This window comes from Plecotus auritus (assembly GCF_963455305.1).
Source record: "Plecotus auritus genome assembly, chromosome: 10".
Taxonomy (NCBI): Eukaryota; Metazoa; Chordata; class Mammalia; order Chiroptera; family Vespertilionidae; genus Plecotus; species Plecotus auritus.
Window position 1 is genome coordinate 13,317,030 of NC_137785.1, and position 16,361 is coordinate 13,333,390.

Consider the following 16,361-nt stretch of genomic DNA (forward strand, 5'->3'; position numbering starts at 1 on the left):
ACGTGCCCCAACTAAGATGGGATTGGATCTGCAACCCAGGTACGTGCCCTTGACCAGGAATCAAACCCTAGACCCTTCGGTGCACAGGCTGGCGCTCTAACCGCTGAGCAGCACTGGCCAAGGCCATTCTGCCCTTGATTTGGGATCCCCAAACATTTCTCCAGAAAGAGTTCTCATTGCCTTTACCCTGATTACTGTTCTAAACAGGGGAGCTCCAGGTTTATGTCAGAAATTCAGAGGGCTGTCTCAGGATTCCTTCTAACTCATCCATAAGGATGATTTTCACCTGAACCTCAGAACTCCGACTCAGCTGGCTTCCACAGCCAGGAGCCCACCATCTCAGGTAAGAATGCCCACGAGACAGCTCCAGGGTGGGCAGAGCGGGCAGCGGGCTCCAGGTTCACCCTGCTTGGGCCGTCTTTCCACACTGCTGGCCTTGGCAATGTGGCTGGAGCGCCTGCCTGCCAGCCTTCTCCTCCCGCAGCGAAGTACAGAAGCAGGAACAGAACTCTCCTCCTGTAGCTCGCTCTTCTTTTCCCCTTAAGATTTTTAAATTGATTTTTAGAGATAGAAGAAGAAAGAGAAACATCGATGTGAGAGCTACATCAGCATCAGTTAGCTGAGGCACGCCCCCGACTGGGGATCCTGGCATGTGCCCTGACCAGGAATCGGACTGGCAACCTTTCGGTGCATGGGACAGCGCCCAGCCAAGGGAGCCACAGTGGCCATGGCTCCTCCTGTATCTCTCTCTCCTCTCTCCTCCCTCTCCCTCTCTCTCTCTCTCTCTCTCTCTCTCCTTCCCTCTATTGACTTCAGAGAGGAAGGGAGAGGGAGAGAGAGATAGAAACATCAATGATGAGAAAGAATCATTGATCAGCTGCTTCCTGCATGCCCCCCACTGGGAATCGAGACCACAACCCAGGCACGTGACCCTTCAGTCCACAGGCTGACGCTCTATTTTTTTTTTAATATATTTTATTGATTTTTTACAGAGAGGAAGGGAGAGGGAGGGAGAGAGAGTTAGAAACATTGATGAGAGAGAAACATCCATCAGCTGCCTCCTGCACACCTCCTACTGGGGATGTGCCCGCAACCAAGGTACTTGCCCTTGACTGTAATCGAACCTGGGATCCTTGAGTCCGTAGACCGACGCTCTATCCACTGAGCAACACCAGCTCGGGCCTCCTGTATCCCTTTATGAGCAAGGAAACATGTGCCGCGCCAGCACGGCCAAGGGTGACCCTAGTGGGGGCGGCTGAAAGGCTTAGAAAAGACAGACAAGAGAACGAAAGCTGGGTCTCGGTGGGACGCTGCTTCCCGAGAGACAGCGACAGCGCCCACAAGCCGTGTCTTTATTTTATAGCAGATGCCACGAGGCAAAGTAAGGGCGTGATCAAGATGTTTACAACGTTCTCGTGGGTTTCGATCCTACTCAACTACATGCACCTGAACTCTATCAAGCCTAATTACTGAGGCACCTGTGGCCACGTGTTCAGACCATAGGTTCAAGCTTACAACCACAGCTGTTGGCTCTAATTGTGCTGGGAGGGCCCTGCCCTCCAAGCTGGGACTTGCACGTGGCAATGAGAGGACTGTGCCCTCTCATCAGTCCAAGGCTTGAACCTGTCCAAAACACTGTAGCTGCGCCCCATAGTAACACTTCCCGGACTGCCCAACATCTTTTCAGGAAGTTCAGTAACAGGAAGCCATGCACAGCTGGGGAGGTTGTGACTGCTCAAAAGCAGTGGAGTGAGCAAGTGTGGGCTGACATCCAGCTTCCATCAGGCTCAGCAAGTCCTGCGCCCGCACGTGGGGCCGCGTCTGCCTGGCAGGGCCCCGCTCCTCCCGTTTCTCAGGAATACGGACAAAGGTGAATGGGTAAATAAAATGTGGTCTATCCAGACAACGGCATATTAGTCATACAAAGGAATGAAGTACTGATCTATGCTACGACATAGGTAAACCTTGAAAACAGTATACTGAATGCAAAAAGGCACAAAGGCCACGTACTTGATGATTCCATTTCCAAGGAAATGTCCAAAATCAGCAGATCCACACACAGCAAGTAAATGAGTGGTTGCCAGGGCCTGGGGGAGGGGAGCAAGTATGGGGACTGACTGCTAATGGATGGGGTTTCTTTTAGGGACAATGAGATGTTCTGGAGTTAATGATGATGGTTGCACAGCCTTGCAAGTATACTAAAATCCATCGAATTTAAAAGGATGGATTTTGTGGTATGTGAATTTTATCTTGATTTAAAAAATCAGTGTTTGAGCCCTAGGTGGTTTGGCTCAGTGGATGGAGCATCAGCCTGCAGACTGAGGGGTCCCGGGTTCGATTCCGGCCAGGGGCACATGCCTGGGTTGTGGGCTCGATCCCCAGTGGGGGACGTGCAGGAGGCAGCGATCAATGATTCTCTCTAATCATTGATGTTTCTATCTCTCTCTCTCTCCCTTTCCTTTCCTCTCTAAAATCAATAAAATATATTTTTTAAAAAAATCAATGGTTGAGCATTGACCTATGAACCAGGAGGTCACGCTTCAATTTCTGATCAGGGCACATGCCCGAGGTGCGGGCTAGATTCCCAGTGGAGGGTGTGCAGGAGGCAGCCTATCAATGATTCTCATCATTGATGTTTCTCTCTCTCCCTCTCCCTTCCTCTCTGAAAGCAACAAAAATATTTTTTAATTAATTAATTAATTAAAAAATCAATAGCATTCTTCTATAACCAACTAAATGGGAAGTTAACAGAAAATCAGATAATCTTACCCAAAGCAATCAAAGTTATAAGGAATCTAGGATGTAACCTAATGAAAAACCTACAAGAACTTTATGGAAATGGCAAATAAAAACAGATCCAGCCCAGCCGGTGTGGGTCAGTGGTTGAGTGTCACTGGTAGATTCCCAGTCAGGGCATATGCCCTGGTTGCAGAATCAATCCCCAGAAGGGGGCGTGTAGGAGAGATTCTCTCTCATTGATGTTTCTCTCTCGCTCTCCCTCTCTCTATAAAACCAATAAAAACATTAAAAACAACAACAACAACAACAGATCCAGACTAAGATAAAAAGAAACTTTATTCAAAAAGACCATTGCGCCCTAACCGGTTTGGCTCAGTGGATAGAGCATTGGCCTGCAAACTCAAGGGTCCCAGGTTCAATTCCGGTCAATTTGCGGGCACATCCCCAGTAGGGGATGTGCAGGGGGCAGCTGATTGATGTTTCTCTCTCATCGATGTTTCTTTTTTTTTTTTTTTTTTTTTTATGGTCAAGTAATATTTCATTGTATATAATATCACAGCTTTTTTATCCACTAGTCTATTGATGGGCATTTGGGTTGCTCCCATATCTTGGCTGTTATAAATAATGCTGCAGTTGAACATAGGGTTGCATATATTCTTTCGAATTAGTGTTTTGGATTTCTTTGGATATATACCCAAAAGTGCAATTGATGGATCATAAGGCAGTTTCATTTTTTTTCTTTTCTGAAGGCAGTTTCATTTTAATTTTTTTTTCTTAAAATATATATTTTTTATTGATTTCAGAGAAGAAGGGAGAGGGAGAGAGAGAGAGAAATCAATTATGAGAGAGAATCATTGATCGGCTGCCTCCTGCATGCCCCCTACTGGGGAATGAGCCCGCAACCCCGGGCATGTGCCCTTGACCGGAATCGAACCCGGGACCCTTCAGTCTGCAGGCCGACGCTCTGTCCACTGAGCCAAACTGGCTAGGGCTCATTTTTAATTTTTTGAGGAACCTCTGTACTGTTTTCCATAGTGGCTGCATCAATCTGCATTCCCACCAACAGTGCACAAGGGTTCCCTTTTCTCCACATCCTTGCCACACTTATTATTTGTTGATAGCCATTCTGACAGGTGTGAAGAGATACCTCATTGTGGTTTTAATTTGCATTTCTCTGATGATTAGTGACATTGAGCATCTTTCCATATGTCTATTGGCCACCTGTATATCCTCTTTGGAGAAGTGTCTATTCAGGTCCTCTGCCTATTTTTTTTTTTTTTTATGTGCCTCAGGCATGAAACAGCTCTGGCCACCGACACAGGCATCAAGCTAGGATGAACTAAGGACTGTACATCTGCTTTGCCCCTGATTGATGATATAAGAGCAACACCACCAATGAGGTGTCTCCTTGCCCATTGCCAGGGGGTTCTCATCGATGTTTCTAACTCTCTATCCCTCTCCCTTCCTCTCTGAAAAAATCAATAAAATATTAAAAAAAAAAAGAGACCATTGCATGGGGAGCAGGCTCCTTCTCAGGTATCTGCAAGCATCTCACAATCGAACAGAAACAGGCGTTGCTTCTCTGTGGTAAGAGGGGTTTGCAGTAAGAGCAAGTTGGGGAAGTTACGTCACTGACCAGTGTGGTTCACAGGAAACTCTCTGGAGAAACTGACCCGGCAGGTTTCAGTTCAGGGCTGGTTAGGAGTCCGGGGAGCCGCCTGGCGCAGGCTGCGGGGGAGAGCAGCCCCGGCACAGTTTGCTCAGGGTCAAACAGAGGGTGAGGAATGAGCGACCGTGAGCACGAAATGTCAGACTTCCTCCGTTGAAGGAGTTAGAGGACAGCCTGAATCGAGGCCTGATCTGTGGGTGACAACTTGCCGTTGTCCTTCCCGTCCGTCATACTCCAAAACGTCCTGCCGCAGAGGCTGGTCGCTGATCTCTTTGGTGCACTGTTGTGTTCACAGTTGCTGGAACCATCCTGACCTCTGGTGAGCTCTTGATAAACATAGATTCTTTTAGGCCCTGGCCCGTAGCTCAGTTGGTTAGAGCATCATTCTATGCCAAGGTTGCAGGTTCAAGCTCCCAGTCAGGACACAAAGAAGCATCAACCAATGAATGCATAAATAAGTGGAACAACACATGATGTTTCTCTCAAATCAATAAAATTTTTAAAAATATGTATGTAGTGGGGGGGCAAGGGTAAGATATGTACACATATAATACCTTAATAAAAAAAATTAAAATAATAAAATAAAAATAAATATATATATGTAGATATTTTTTAAAAGGTGGCCAGAGTGACCTTTTCTTTTATCTACACTAATAAAAGAGTAAGATGCAAATTGACGATATCTTTGTGACACCCACCAGCCAATTAGGAGTGAGTATGCAAATTAACCCAACAAAGATGGTGGGTTAATTTGCATACGCAGGAGCCAAGCGGCTGGGGCTGGGTGGGACGCTTGTGCCGTCGCCATGGTAATGACGCAGGCATTCTGCACCACCCCAGCTGAGAGCGGCCAAAGCGCTTGGACAGGTTCAAGCCTCGGACTGATGAGAGGGCACGGTCCTCTCATGGCCAAGCCATGCAACTCCCAGCACAATTATAGCCAAAGGCTATGGTTGTAAGCTTGATCTTATGGTCCGAACCTGTGGTCCCACGTGGCTGAGTGATATGGGCTTGATAGAGTTCAGGTGCATGTAATTGAGTAGATTCAAAACCCATGAGAATGTTGTAAACATCTTGACCGTGCCCTTACTTTGCTGTGTGGAATCCTATCTAATAAAGAGGGAATATGCTAATTGACCATCACTCCGTCACAAAGATGGCTGCACCCACAGCTGAGGCCAAGTTCCCATAAGGAGCCTTAACGAGCAATCAGCAGGGACCTGAGGGTACGCCCTCCCCTGCCACCTTGGGGCTTAACAGGGGACCTCAGGTCGTGCCTCCCACCCGGCAGGGCTTGACGCGGGACCTCAAGGTGCTCTTCCTGTCCTGGTGCTGGGCTAGGGGACCTCAGGCTGCTCCCCTCGCCCCAGCGCCAGGCCGGGGGACCTCAGGCCGTGCCCCCCACTAGGTGGGGCTTGACAGGGGACCTCAGCCCACGCCCCCCACCCTGGCACCAGGCCGGGGGACCTCAGACCGCACCCCCCGACTGGTGGGGCTTGACAGGGGACCTCAGGCCACACCCCCCAGCCTAGCACCGGGCCAGGGGACCTGAGGCTGTGCCCCCCTGCCGGTGGGGCTTGATGGGGGACCTGAGGCTGGACTCCCCTCCCGGTGCTGGGCTGGGGGACCTGAGGCTGCAGCCCCCCCTCCTGGAAGTGCTTAACGGGGGACCTCAGGCCATGCCCCCCACCCAGTGGGGCTTGACAGGGGATCTCAGGCCATGTCCCCCACCTGGCAGGGCTTGATGGAGGACCTCAAGGCACGCCCCCCGCCCTGGTCTGGGCTGGGGGACTTCAGGCCACGCCCCCCATCCTGGCACTGGGCCAGGGGACCTGAGGCTATGCCCCCTGCCCGGCAGGGCTTGACAAGGGTGGGACTGGCTGGATCTGGATCTAGCCCAATGGTGGGGGGCCGGCCAGGTCTGGGTCTCACGTGATTTTGAGGTGCATGTGGGTGGGCGGGGACTTGACTCTGGGTCCCGTGGTGTGCCCCAGACTCTGACAGGAGGAAGGTTTTCATATACATTTTACTAATTTTCTTTCATCTCTGACACTTCTATTATAGAGAAAGGGCAAATAGCAATATTAAATTATTTCCTCTAATTAACCCCCTTTTAATGTGCACGAATTTCGTGCACTGGGTCACTAGTCTGGCTATAAAATAAAGACACGGCTTTCAGGCTGTGGCACTGTCGCTAGCTCTCCATCGGAGAGGACAGCATCCCACCCACACCCAGCTTTCTTCTGTTGTCTGTCTTTTCTCGATCCTTCACCGCCCCCACTCAGGCTCACCGAACCTGGCTGAGCTGGCTCGGCACATGTGGAGCCCAGTGTGGGGCTCAGTATGCCATGGCCGTGCCAGCTCGGCATATATATATATATATATATATATATATATATATATATATATATATATATATTGATTTCAGAGAGGAAGGGGGAGGGAGAGAGAAACAGAAACATCAATGATGAGAGAGAATCATTGATCGGCTGCCTCCAGCACGCCTCCCAGTGGGGATTGAGCTCGCAACCCAGGCATGTGCCCTGACTGGGATTTGAACCGTGACCTGGTTCACAGGTTGGCATTCAACCACTGAACCTCGCCAACTGGGCTATATATATATATATTTTTTAAATATTTTTAAATATATTTTTAATAGTTGACCTATAAAATTGTATAAGTTTAAGCTGCACTATGTGTCGATTTGATCCACGTTGATGTATCTAATTCCAATTATGTATTGCAACATGATTACCACCATAGCTTTAGCTAACATCTCCATCATTAGCATTTCCTTCTCGTGGCAAACAATTAAATATATTCATTGGAAAAGAATACCAATGCCTGGTCAGATGCCGACTGCGTGGCCTGGCACGGGCTGAGCATTAGTCTTTAGCTCAGGCCCCTGATGATCTCTGGTGGAGGCATCCAGCCAGCGGTGAGATCTGTCCCTTTAAGGAGGGTTTGTTTTCTCTGCCCTGACCCTTTCTGACATTCCATCTCCCCCCTCCCCTCCGCGTACACCATTTCACCAGCCCAGAATGTGAACAATGTGTCTCAAATATTTTCGGTTTCCACTTAATCCCATTTAATGCTTAGCATTCGTTGCCCGCAGGCAGGCCATCATCCAGGACAGCCCATTGAACTCCCTCCCCAAGTTTAGCCCCTCCCTAGCTCTCTAACCTGTAGCCCCCTCCATAAAATGCAAGCTCTCCACAGGAGAGGAAGGGGCAGGGGCAGGGGCCTGGGCCAGCAGGGTGGAGAGCTGCTGAAGGGTTTAGGGGGAGACATCACTGGATACTCATTTAAAACATCCCGTGGTTGCCCTGGCTGGTTTGGCTCAGTGGGTAGAGCATCAGCCTGCGGACTGAAGGGTCCCAGGTTCGATTCTGGTCAAGGGCACATGCTTGGGTTATGGGCTCGATCCCCAGTAGGAGGCGTGCAGGAGGCAGCCAATCAATGATTCTCTTTCATCTACCTCTCTCTGCCTCTCCCTTCCTCTCTGAAATCAATAAAAATATATTTAAAAACATCCCGTGGCGGCTAGTTTTCCACCGAGCAGTCAGCACCATGCTCTAAAGAGATACATCAGCCCTGGCCTGGTTTGCTCAGTGGCTAGCGCGCCGGCCTGCGGACGGAAAGGTCCTTGTCACCCAGGTTGCTGCTCACATGTCACACACTCCAAGCCTAGTGTCTGAAAACAACAAACACGTGTGAGTGTGTCACCGTTGGTGTGGGTCAGGTGTCCCACGGGAGCGGCCTAGCCAGTGCCTCGGCCTCTGGGTCGCTCATGAGGTTTGGGCCAGGCAGCAATCATCTGAAGACTTGACGGGGGCCGGGGGGCCGCCCTCTGTCACTCCCACAGTAGTCATCGCTCACGGGGACCCGCCCCGACTGCTGCGGAGGACAGGCGCCCAGAGCGAGCAGCACTGGGGTCGTTGCAGGCTGGCTGTCTCGCTTTCTCATTCTCTACCGCATCGCCCCACTTCCTTTTTTCTTTTCTCTTCTTTTCTTTTCTCTTCTTTTTTTTTTTTTTTAAATATATCTTATTGATATTTTACAGAGAGGAAGGGAGAGGGACAGAGAGCTAGAAACATCAATGAGAGAGAAACATTGATCAGTTGCCTCCTGCACACCTCCTACTGGGTATGTGCCTGCAACCAAGGTACATGCCCTCGACCGGAATCGAACCTGGGACCCTTCAGTCCGCAGGCCGACGCTCTATCCACTGAGCCAAACCGGTTTTGGCTTCTCTTCTTTTTTTTGTTTTGTTACTCCTCATGGAGTATATTTTTCCACTGATTTTAGAGAGAGTGGAAGGCAGAGGGAGGGACAGAGAAACATTGATGTGAGAAAGACACATCGATTGGTTGCCTCCTGCACGCACCATGACCAGGACAGAGGAATCTGCAACCAAGGTATGTGCCCTTGACCGGAATCGAACCCAGGACCCTTCAGTCCTCGGATAGATGCTCTATCCCAAACTGATTAGGGCCTTACTTTATTTTCTTTATGGACTTAACACTTTACAGATTTTTTATTGTTATTTATTTATTTTTAAAATACATTTTTATTGATATATATATATATATATATTTTTATTTTTATTTTTTAACAGAGAGGAAGGGAGAGGGATAGAGAGTTAGAAACATTGATGAAAGAGAAACATCAATCAGCTGCCTCCTGCACACCCCCTACTGGGGATGTGCCCTCAACCAAGGTACATGCCCTTGAACGGAATCGAACCTGGGACCCTTCAGTCCACAGGCCGACGCTCTATCCACTGAGCCAAACCAGTTAGGGCAATTGTTATTTATTTTTAAAAATACATTTTTTATTTCAGAGAGGAAGGGAAAGGGAGAGGGATAGAAACGATGATGAGAGAGAATCATCGATTGGCTGCCCCCTGCATACCCCTTACTGGGGATCGAGCCGGCAACCCAGGCATGTGCCCTTGACCGGAATCGAACCCGGGACCCTTCAGTCCACAGGCTGACCCTCCATCCACTGAGCCAAACCAGCTAGGGCTTATTGTTATTTATGAATTTTAGGGAGAGAAAGGGACAGAAAGAGAGAGAGAGAGAGATCGATTTGTTGTTCTTATTTACACATTCATTGGTTGCTTCTTGTGTGTTCCTTGGTCAGGGATAGAAACCGCATCCTTGGCGTATTGGGACGACACTCTAACCATTGGACACACCGGCCAGGGCCCGGATTTTTACGCTAATTCTTCTTTGTCCCTCTTCCCCAATGGTGTCACGTCCACAGGCCGGCACACATCGTTTTGCGTGTGTGTTTTGCTCACTGTGTAGCCATCATGTCAGGCAGAGCTTGGTCCCTTGTAGAGACTCGATAAACATTTCCTGAATTAGTAAGAGAAGCTACTCTGGGGACTCGAGACCAGCGAGAAGCTGGCTTCAGCTGCCCAGGGAAAGACAGCACGATCTGGGCTGGGAATGGAGAGAAAGAGAGAGCTGTTGGCAGGGTCACCTGCTCATGTTCAAGGTTCCCATCTGTCCCTGCCACAACCACCGTCCCCAGGGCCGCACGGGGACCTTAACAGAGAAATTGAACAGTGCCTGCCCCCGCTCACATTCCTCAGGCTCCCTCCGCACGGGGTCAGGAGTTAAAAGTGGCCCAGGAACTGAATGGAGCGGCTCTGGAGAGTCAGGATTACCAGCGCTGGCCCTGCCTGCCTGTGTGGCTCGGTTGGTTGGCTGTTGTCTCGTGCACCGAAGGTCCCCAGTTCGATTCCCGGTCAGGACACATGGTTGATTAGAAATTACGAGAGTGGAAATCTTTGCTTTGTTTCCAGTCTTAAGGGGAAAGCAGTCAATGCGTCATCACTAAGAATGGTACTGGCTGTGATTTGTTTGTAAATGCTCTTATCACATTGAGGAGCTTCAGGGAAGAGAACTTTGTCCGTTTTGTTTACTGATTAATACCGAACGTGTAGCATAATGCAGATAGGAAGCAAGTACTTAGTGAATATTTGTTGAATGAAAGAATGAATGAGCCCTAGCTGGTTTGACTCAGTGGATAGAAGGATCTTGGGTTTGATTCCGGTCAAGGGCATATGCCCGGGTGGCGGGCTCGATCCCCAGTAGGGGGCATGCAAGAGGCAGCCGATCAATGATTCTCTCTCATCATTGATGTTTCTATCTCTCTCTCCCTCTCCCTTCCTCTGTGATATCAATAAGAATATAAAGTAAAACTTAAAAAATGATTCATCTATATTGTAAAAAAAAAAAAAAAAGGAATGAATGAGTTTAAGCTGCATGGCATGGTGGCTAGTAATGTGGCATTGGACTTATCTAATTAGCAGTGTGATTTAAGGCAATCGGTTTACCTTTGTCTTCCTCCTCTGTAAAGTGGGGATGAGAATAGTACATGTCACTTAGCGTTGGTCTGAGGATTTAATGAGAGTACCATGTACAGCAAGAGCAGAGTCCGACACTTGGCTAGTGCGCAGTGAACATTAACTTTTATTACCTCACTTCTCGGAACCTCGTTTTCCTCTGTAACAGAGAGAATATTCTAACCCTTAACTCCTAGAGTTACAATGAGGATTACATGACATGCACATAGCGTGCCCAGCACAATTCCTGGCACACACACACACACATAAAAAAACAAAACAAACCATTAGTGAATGTCCAAGTCCTCTACCTATATTGAGTTGGGGGACATGGAGATGGTCAATCAAAAACTAAGTCCAGCCAGGCAGGTGTTGCTCAGTGGTTAAGCGTCGACCTATGAACCAGGAGGTGCCATTCGATTCCTGGTCAGGGCACATGCCCGGGTTGTGGGCTCAATCTCCAGTGTGGGGTGTGCAGGAGGCAGCCGATGGATGATTCTCTCTCATCATTGATGTCTCTATCTCTCTCTCCCTCTCCCTTCCTCTCTGAAATCACTAAAAATATATTTTTAAAAAAGAACTATGTCCATTGGAAGCTGATAGACTGATGGCAGAGACAGGTAAGTACAGAGATCATTATGACAGTGTAGTAAGGACTGTGAATATTAATAAAGGAAAACCTAACTAAAATTAAGTTGGGAGGCCAGAAGGGGGAGCTCTCACACAGTACCACTTGATGTCAATTACGGGAAGAATTGTCAGTTACAGATAGGACCAAGCAAGAAAAAAAAAGTCAACAGGAAAGAATCATATATATATAAAACCATAATATGCAAATCCACCAGACGGCAGAATGACCGGTTGGCTATGATGTGCACTGACCACCAGGGGGCAGATGCTCAATGCAGGAGCTGCCCCCAGCCCGCAGGCCCCTATTGCCCAATGGGGAACTGGGAACCAGGGGTGGGTGGCGGCGGACGCCTGGCCTTGATCACAGGCCAGGCCTAGGGACCCTACCCATGCACGAATTTCATGCGCGAGGCCTCTAGCCAGTTAAAAGCCCCTACAGAAAAAGATGTACATTGCATCTCCTAGGAGAAATTGACTACCGCATCAACTCAGCCAATGAGAAACCGTCATCTCCCTGAACTCTCCTTTTTCTCCAGTGGATTTCCCAACCTCTTCCTTTTTTTTTTTTTTTTAATATATTTTATTGATTTTTTACAGAGTAAGGGAGAGGGATAGAGAGTCAGAAACATCGATGAGAGAGTAACATGGATTAGCTGCCTCCTGCACACCCCCCACTGGGGATGTGCCCGCAACCAAGGTATGTAACCTTGACCGGAATCGAACCTGGGACCTTTCAGTCCGCAGGCCGATGCTCTATCCACTGAGCCAAACCGGCCAGGGCTTCTTTTTTCTCTTAAATAATGTTTCTCTCCTTTGTTGGACTTGCCTGTGGTTTTTGTATAACTTGCTTGCCCTAATTGCAATTCTTCGCTATTCCCGGATAAACCCATTTTTGCTGATAAAACAAAACAAAACAAAAACTACTGTTTTATTTTTAAGGTCAACAGGGGATATATAAAGACTTGTGTGGACCCAGAGGCAGAAGCTGGAGGCTGGAGTTTGACAGTGAGAGCGGGTCCTTCCTGGCTCCTGCATAGGCTTACACCTACAAGGAAACGACAATGGCTTAGAGCAGGCAAGTGTGGAAGCAGCCTAGGCCCTGGCATCACTTATGATGTATCAATATGAACCATTGAACTTGATTTTGTGGGACACAGTGGGAACTGGCTGGCTGGGGCTCAGGGTGGGAATTACTTTTTAAAAAAAATTTATTGATGTAAGAGAGAGAAACATCGATTTGTTGTTCCACTTATTTACAAGTTCAGTGGTTGGTTTCTGTATATGCCCTGGCCCGGAATCAAACCCACAACCTTAATGTATGGGAAGGACATTCTAACCTAGAGGTTGGCAAACTGCGGCTCCCAAGCCACATGTGGCTCTTTGGCCCCTTGAGTGTGGCTCTTCCACAAAATACCACGACCTGGGCGAGTCTATTTTGAAGAAGTGGCGTTAGAAGAAGTTTGAGTTTAAAAAATTTGGCTCTGCCGAAACCGGTTTGGCTCAGTGGATAGAGCGTCAGCCTGCGGAGTGAAGGGTCCCAGGTTCGGTTCTGGTCAAGGGCACGTACCTTGGTTGCGGGCACATCCCAGGTGGGAGGTGTGCAGGAGGCAGCTGATCAATGTTTCTCTCTCATCGATGTTTCTGGCTCTCTATCTCTCTCCCTTCCTCTCTGTAAAAAATCAATAAAATATATTTTTTAAAAAAATTTGTCCCTTGCCGAAACCGGTTTGGCTCAGTGGATAGAGCGTCAGCCTGTGGACTGAAGGGTCCCGGGTTCAATTCCAGTCAAGGGCATGTACCTTGGTTGAGGGCACATCCCCAGTGGGAGGTGTGCAGGAGGCAGCTGATCGATGTTTCTCTCTCATCGATGTTTCTAGCTCTCTATCCCTTTCCCTTCCTCTCTGTAAAATATCAATAAAATATAAATAAATAAATAAATAAATAAATAATGAAAAATTAAAAAAAAAATTGTCCCTCAAAAGAAACTTCAATCGTTGTACTGTTGATATTTGGCTCTGTTGACTAATGTGTTTGCCGACCACTGCCCTAACCAACTGAGCTACCTGACAAGGCCGCTAATTACTTTTCATCAGACGTTTTTGTAACTTTTGCATCTTGTCCCATATTCAAAATAAATATGTCTTTTAAAATTAGGCTGTGGAAAAATAATCAATACCACTGATTTATTGTTACGTGAAAAAAAATTATTTATCCAAGGGCATCTTATTTTACATCTGCATAGAAAAAAGACACGACAGGACTATAACAAAATATAGCAGTAACCGCTCATTGGTGGGATTTATGGTGAATTGCAATTTCTCCTCTGGGCTCTTCGAGATTTTGCAAAAGTTCTACATTAAGAGTTTTGGTTTGTTTTGGGATTTTGGCTATTGGAATTCAAATTATTAACAAAAACTACAAGTCCCGGCAGACATCGCGCCTTCAGCTTCTGAAGACCCGCCTTCCCCCGGCACAGTGATCACTGGGATTCCTAGTCCAGCAGCTGAAGCTAGGTGGGACGCCTAGTACCGGCACAAATGAGAGAGGAGGGAATTGCTGCCATTCTGACCAATGGACGGTGCGCACTGGGCCTCAGTGACGTGCGAACAGCGAATGGATGAACCTCTAAGTGGGATTGACGTGTATTTTAGCCTACGGGCGGCTTGTGAGGCGGAGCGCTGCGCGGCGGTCGTAGTGAGAACCATGGGAGGCGGCTGGTGGTGGGCTCGAGCCGCCCGCCTGGCCCGAATACACTTCCGGGGGCTGCCGCTGCCGCCTCCGCGGCCCCGAAGCGGGGGCGCCCGGGGATCCTTCGCCCCTGGTCACGGCCCCCGCGCCGGGGCTTCGCCGCCCCCCGTGTCCGAGCTGGACCGCGCGGACGCCTGGCTCCTCCGGAAGGCTCATGAGACAGGTGTGCGGCTGGGGCGAGGGTCGGCCGGCTGTAGACGGACGGGGGTCGGGATGGACAGGCTGTCCGCGCGCGCGTGTGGGAGAGGGGGTGGGGCTTCTGCTGGAAACTGGGCCCGGACTCGGGAGGGAGAAGGCTTCCGTATACGCGCAGGGAAGCGCTGGCTGCAGAGCGCAGTGTGTCCGCATAGGAGAAGGGCTTGTGGGTGGGACGGGGCAGTGGGGTGCAGTGGGGATCGGAGAGGCCGGGGGGGTAGGACGGGCATCCGGATGAAATTGTGCTGTCGGGACGAGAGAGGCTGCCAAAGAAGGCTAAGGGCGGGGGAGTGTCTACAGCGGGGTCCGCGATGGAGGGGCCAGTTCGCATTGAAGAGGGGACCACCCCGCCCAAGGCGGGAGTGTGGATCGATACAGAAGAGAGGGAAGTTCCTGATTGGAGGTGGGACAACCAATAGAAAGAAAGCTATGGGCTGATTGGAGGGCGAGGTGATCCAGGCTGCAGGGGGCGGGGCCTCATGCCGGGCTGGGAGAGGACTGGGCTAAGAGGATGTAGGGATGGGGAGTTTGTAACCCAACTAGCCTGTTAGCACTACACTCGGATGTGAAAGCCATCAGGCCTGGCACAGGGACCAGTTTGTGTCGGGAGGTCCGGGAAAGAAGCGAGAAGAGGGCAGCCAATGGGTGGGGGCTGACCAAGATGACATCTTGGGGTCTTCCTGTCCTCAGATTCAAATTCTGCCATTTTGGTTCCAGATCCTGCAGATTTTGCAGACTGTCTTGAATATTCGGTATTGCAGAGTTTGGGGAAGCGGGGCTCAGAGATGGAGAAAATAGAGGGTTTGGGGGAATAGGGTTATTGCAGGGGGCGGGGGCCGGGGGGAGGCTGCCAAGACATGGTGGGAATTTGGAGCAGGATGGGGTGGTGGGATGACAAGCCCCTCAGTTTGACTGTCTGGGCTGAGGCACTTGGGGGCAGGGTTTGGCTGGTGCTGATTCTTTCCCATCTCCCCCATCCCTCCAAGCCTTCCTCTCCTGGTTTCGAAATGGCCTCCTGGCATCTGGCATCGGGGTCATCTCCTTCATGCAGAGTGACATGGGCCGGGAAGCTGCCTATGGTGAGTGCAGATCCCCGCCCTTGCTCCCACCAGGGAGTGTGGATGCCCCCCCAACACTGGTGAGTGTAGGTTCCCTCCTGCCTCAACGCCCCAATAGTACGTATAGAACCCCTCATTCTTCCCCCACCAGAAGCCATCTCACCCTCACTTGTGTCCACCTCCCACGCACCCCACTGCCCATCAGAGTGGGTGGTCCAGGGCACGGTTGGGGGTCTGCCCCTCCAGTCTGACTTCTCAACAAAGATGAGGGTCCTAGTCCCAGCCCCTGCCCCTCCAACTCTTGTCTTTGCTCTCAGACCCCCACCCTTCCTCTGATCCTGGACCCCACCTCCAAGTCCTTGGCACCCCTCTGCTACCGTCTCATGCCCAGTGCCGTAGCTCTGTACTACCCCTGACCCCTGCTCAGCCCTTGAGTTTGCCCCATCCCACTCTGAGTCCACCTCAGTTTCCAGGATCTGCCTCCTCCTCAGCCTTCCTCCCTAGCCCCTCCCCCCCCACCCGGGACCCCAGGCCTCCCCTTCATTGATCCTGGCTTCCGCCCTCTCCCACAGGCTTCTTCCTGCTGGGTGGCATGTGCGTGGTGTGGGGCGGCGCCTCCTACGTGGTGGGCCTGGCATCGCTGCGGGGACCTATGCAGCTCTCGCTGGGGGGCGCGGCTGCAGGCGTGGGTGCTGTGCTGGCCGCGGGCCTGCTCTGGGCCTGTGCTGTCGGCCTCTACATGGGCCAGCTGGAGCTGGACGTGGAACTGGTGCCTGAGGACGATGGGACGGGTGCTGCGGAAGGCCCGGATGAAGCAGGACGACCACCGCCGGAGTGAGCAGCAGGGCCAGGGGGAAGGACCAAGGACCTGAGGCTGAGGCCGCTTCAGACTGGCCAGGGTCCAAGGACCAGGACATTAAACCTGACCCTTCCCTTCCTCCAAGTGGTGGTTCCTGTGACGGGA

At 50.3% G+C, this 16,361-nt stretch overlaps 1 protein-coding gene across 1 annotated transcript; it reads left to right on the forward strand.

Annotated features, from left to right (window-relative positions):
• Nucleotides 1-13,868: 13,868 nt before the first annotated feature.
• TMEM160 (transmembrane protein 160) lies at nucleotides 13,869-16,334 on the forward strand. Its single transcript, XM_080644398.1, has 3 exons — nucleotides 13,869-14,307; nucleotides 15,326-15,418; nucleotides 15,970-16,334. The coding sequence occupies exons 1-3, from the start codon at nucleotides 13,968-13,970 to the stop codon at nucleotides 16,233-16,235; spliced, it is 699 nt and encodes a 232-aa protein (XP_080500524.1). The 5' UTR covers nucleotides 13,869-13,967; the 3' UTR covers nucleotides 16,236-16,334.
• The last annotated feature ends 27 nt before the right edge of the window (nucleotides 16,335-16,361 follow it).

What these genes read in the sequence shown, in the direction of transcription:
- TMEM160 (XM_080644398.1), top strand. Translation starts at nt 13,968, where the DNA reads ATGGACGGTGCGCACTGGGCCTCAGTGACGTGCGAACAGCGAATGGAT. An exon ending in CCGGAAGGCTCATGAGACAG is followed by an intron (nt 14,308 to 15,325) that starts GTGTGCGGCTGG and finishes CATCCCTCCAAG; the next exon opens with CCTTCCTCTCCTGGTTTCGA. An exon ending in GGGCCGGGAAGCTGCCTATG is followed by an intron (nt 15,419 to 15,969) that starts GTGAGTGCAGAT and finishes CCTCTCCCACAG; the next exon opens with GCTTCTTCCTGCTGGGTGGC.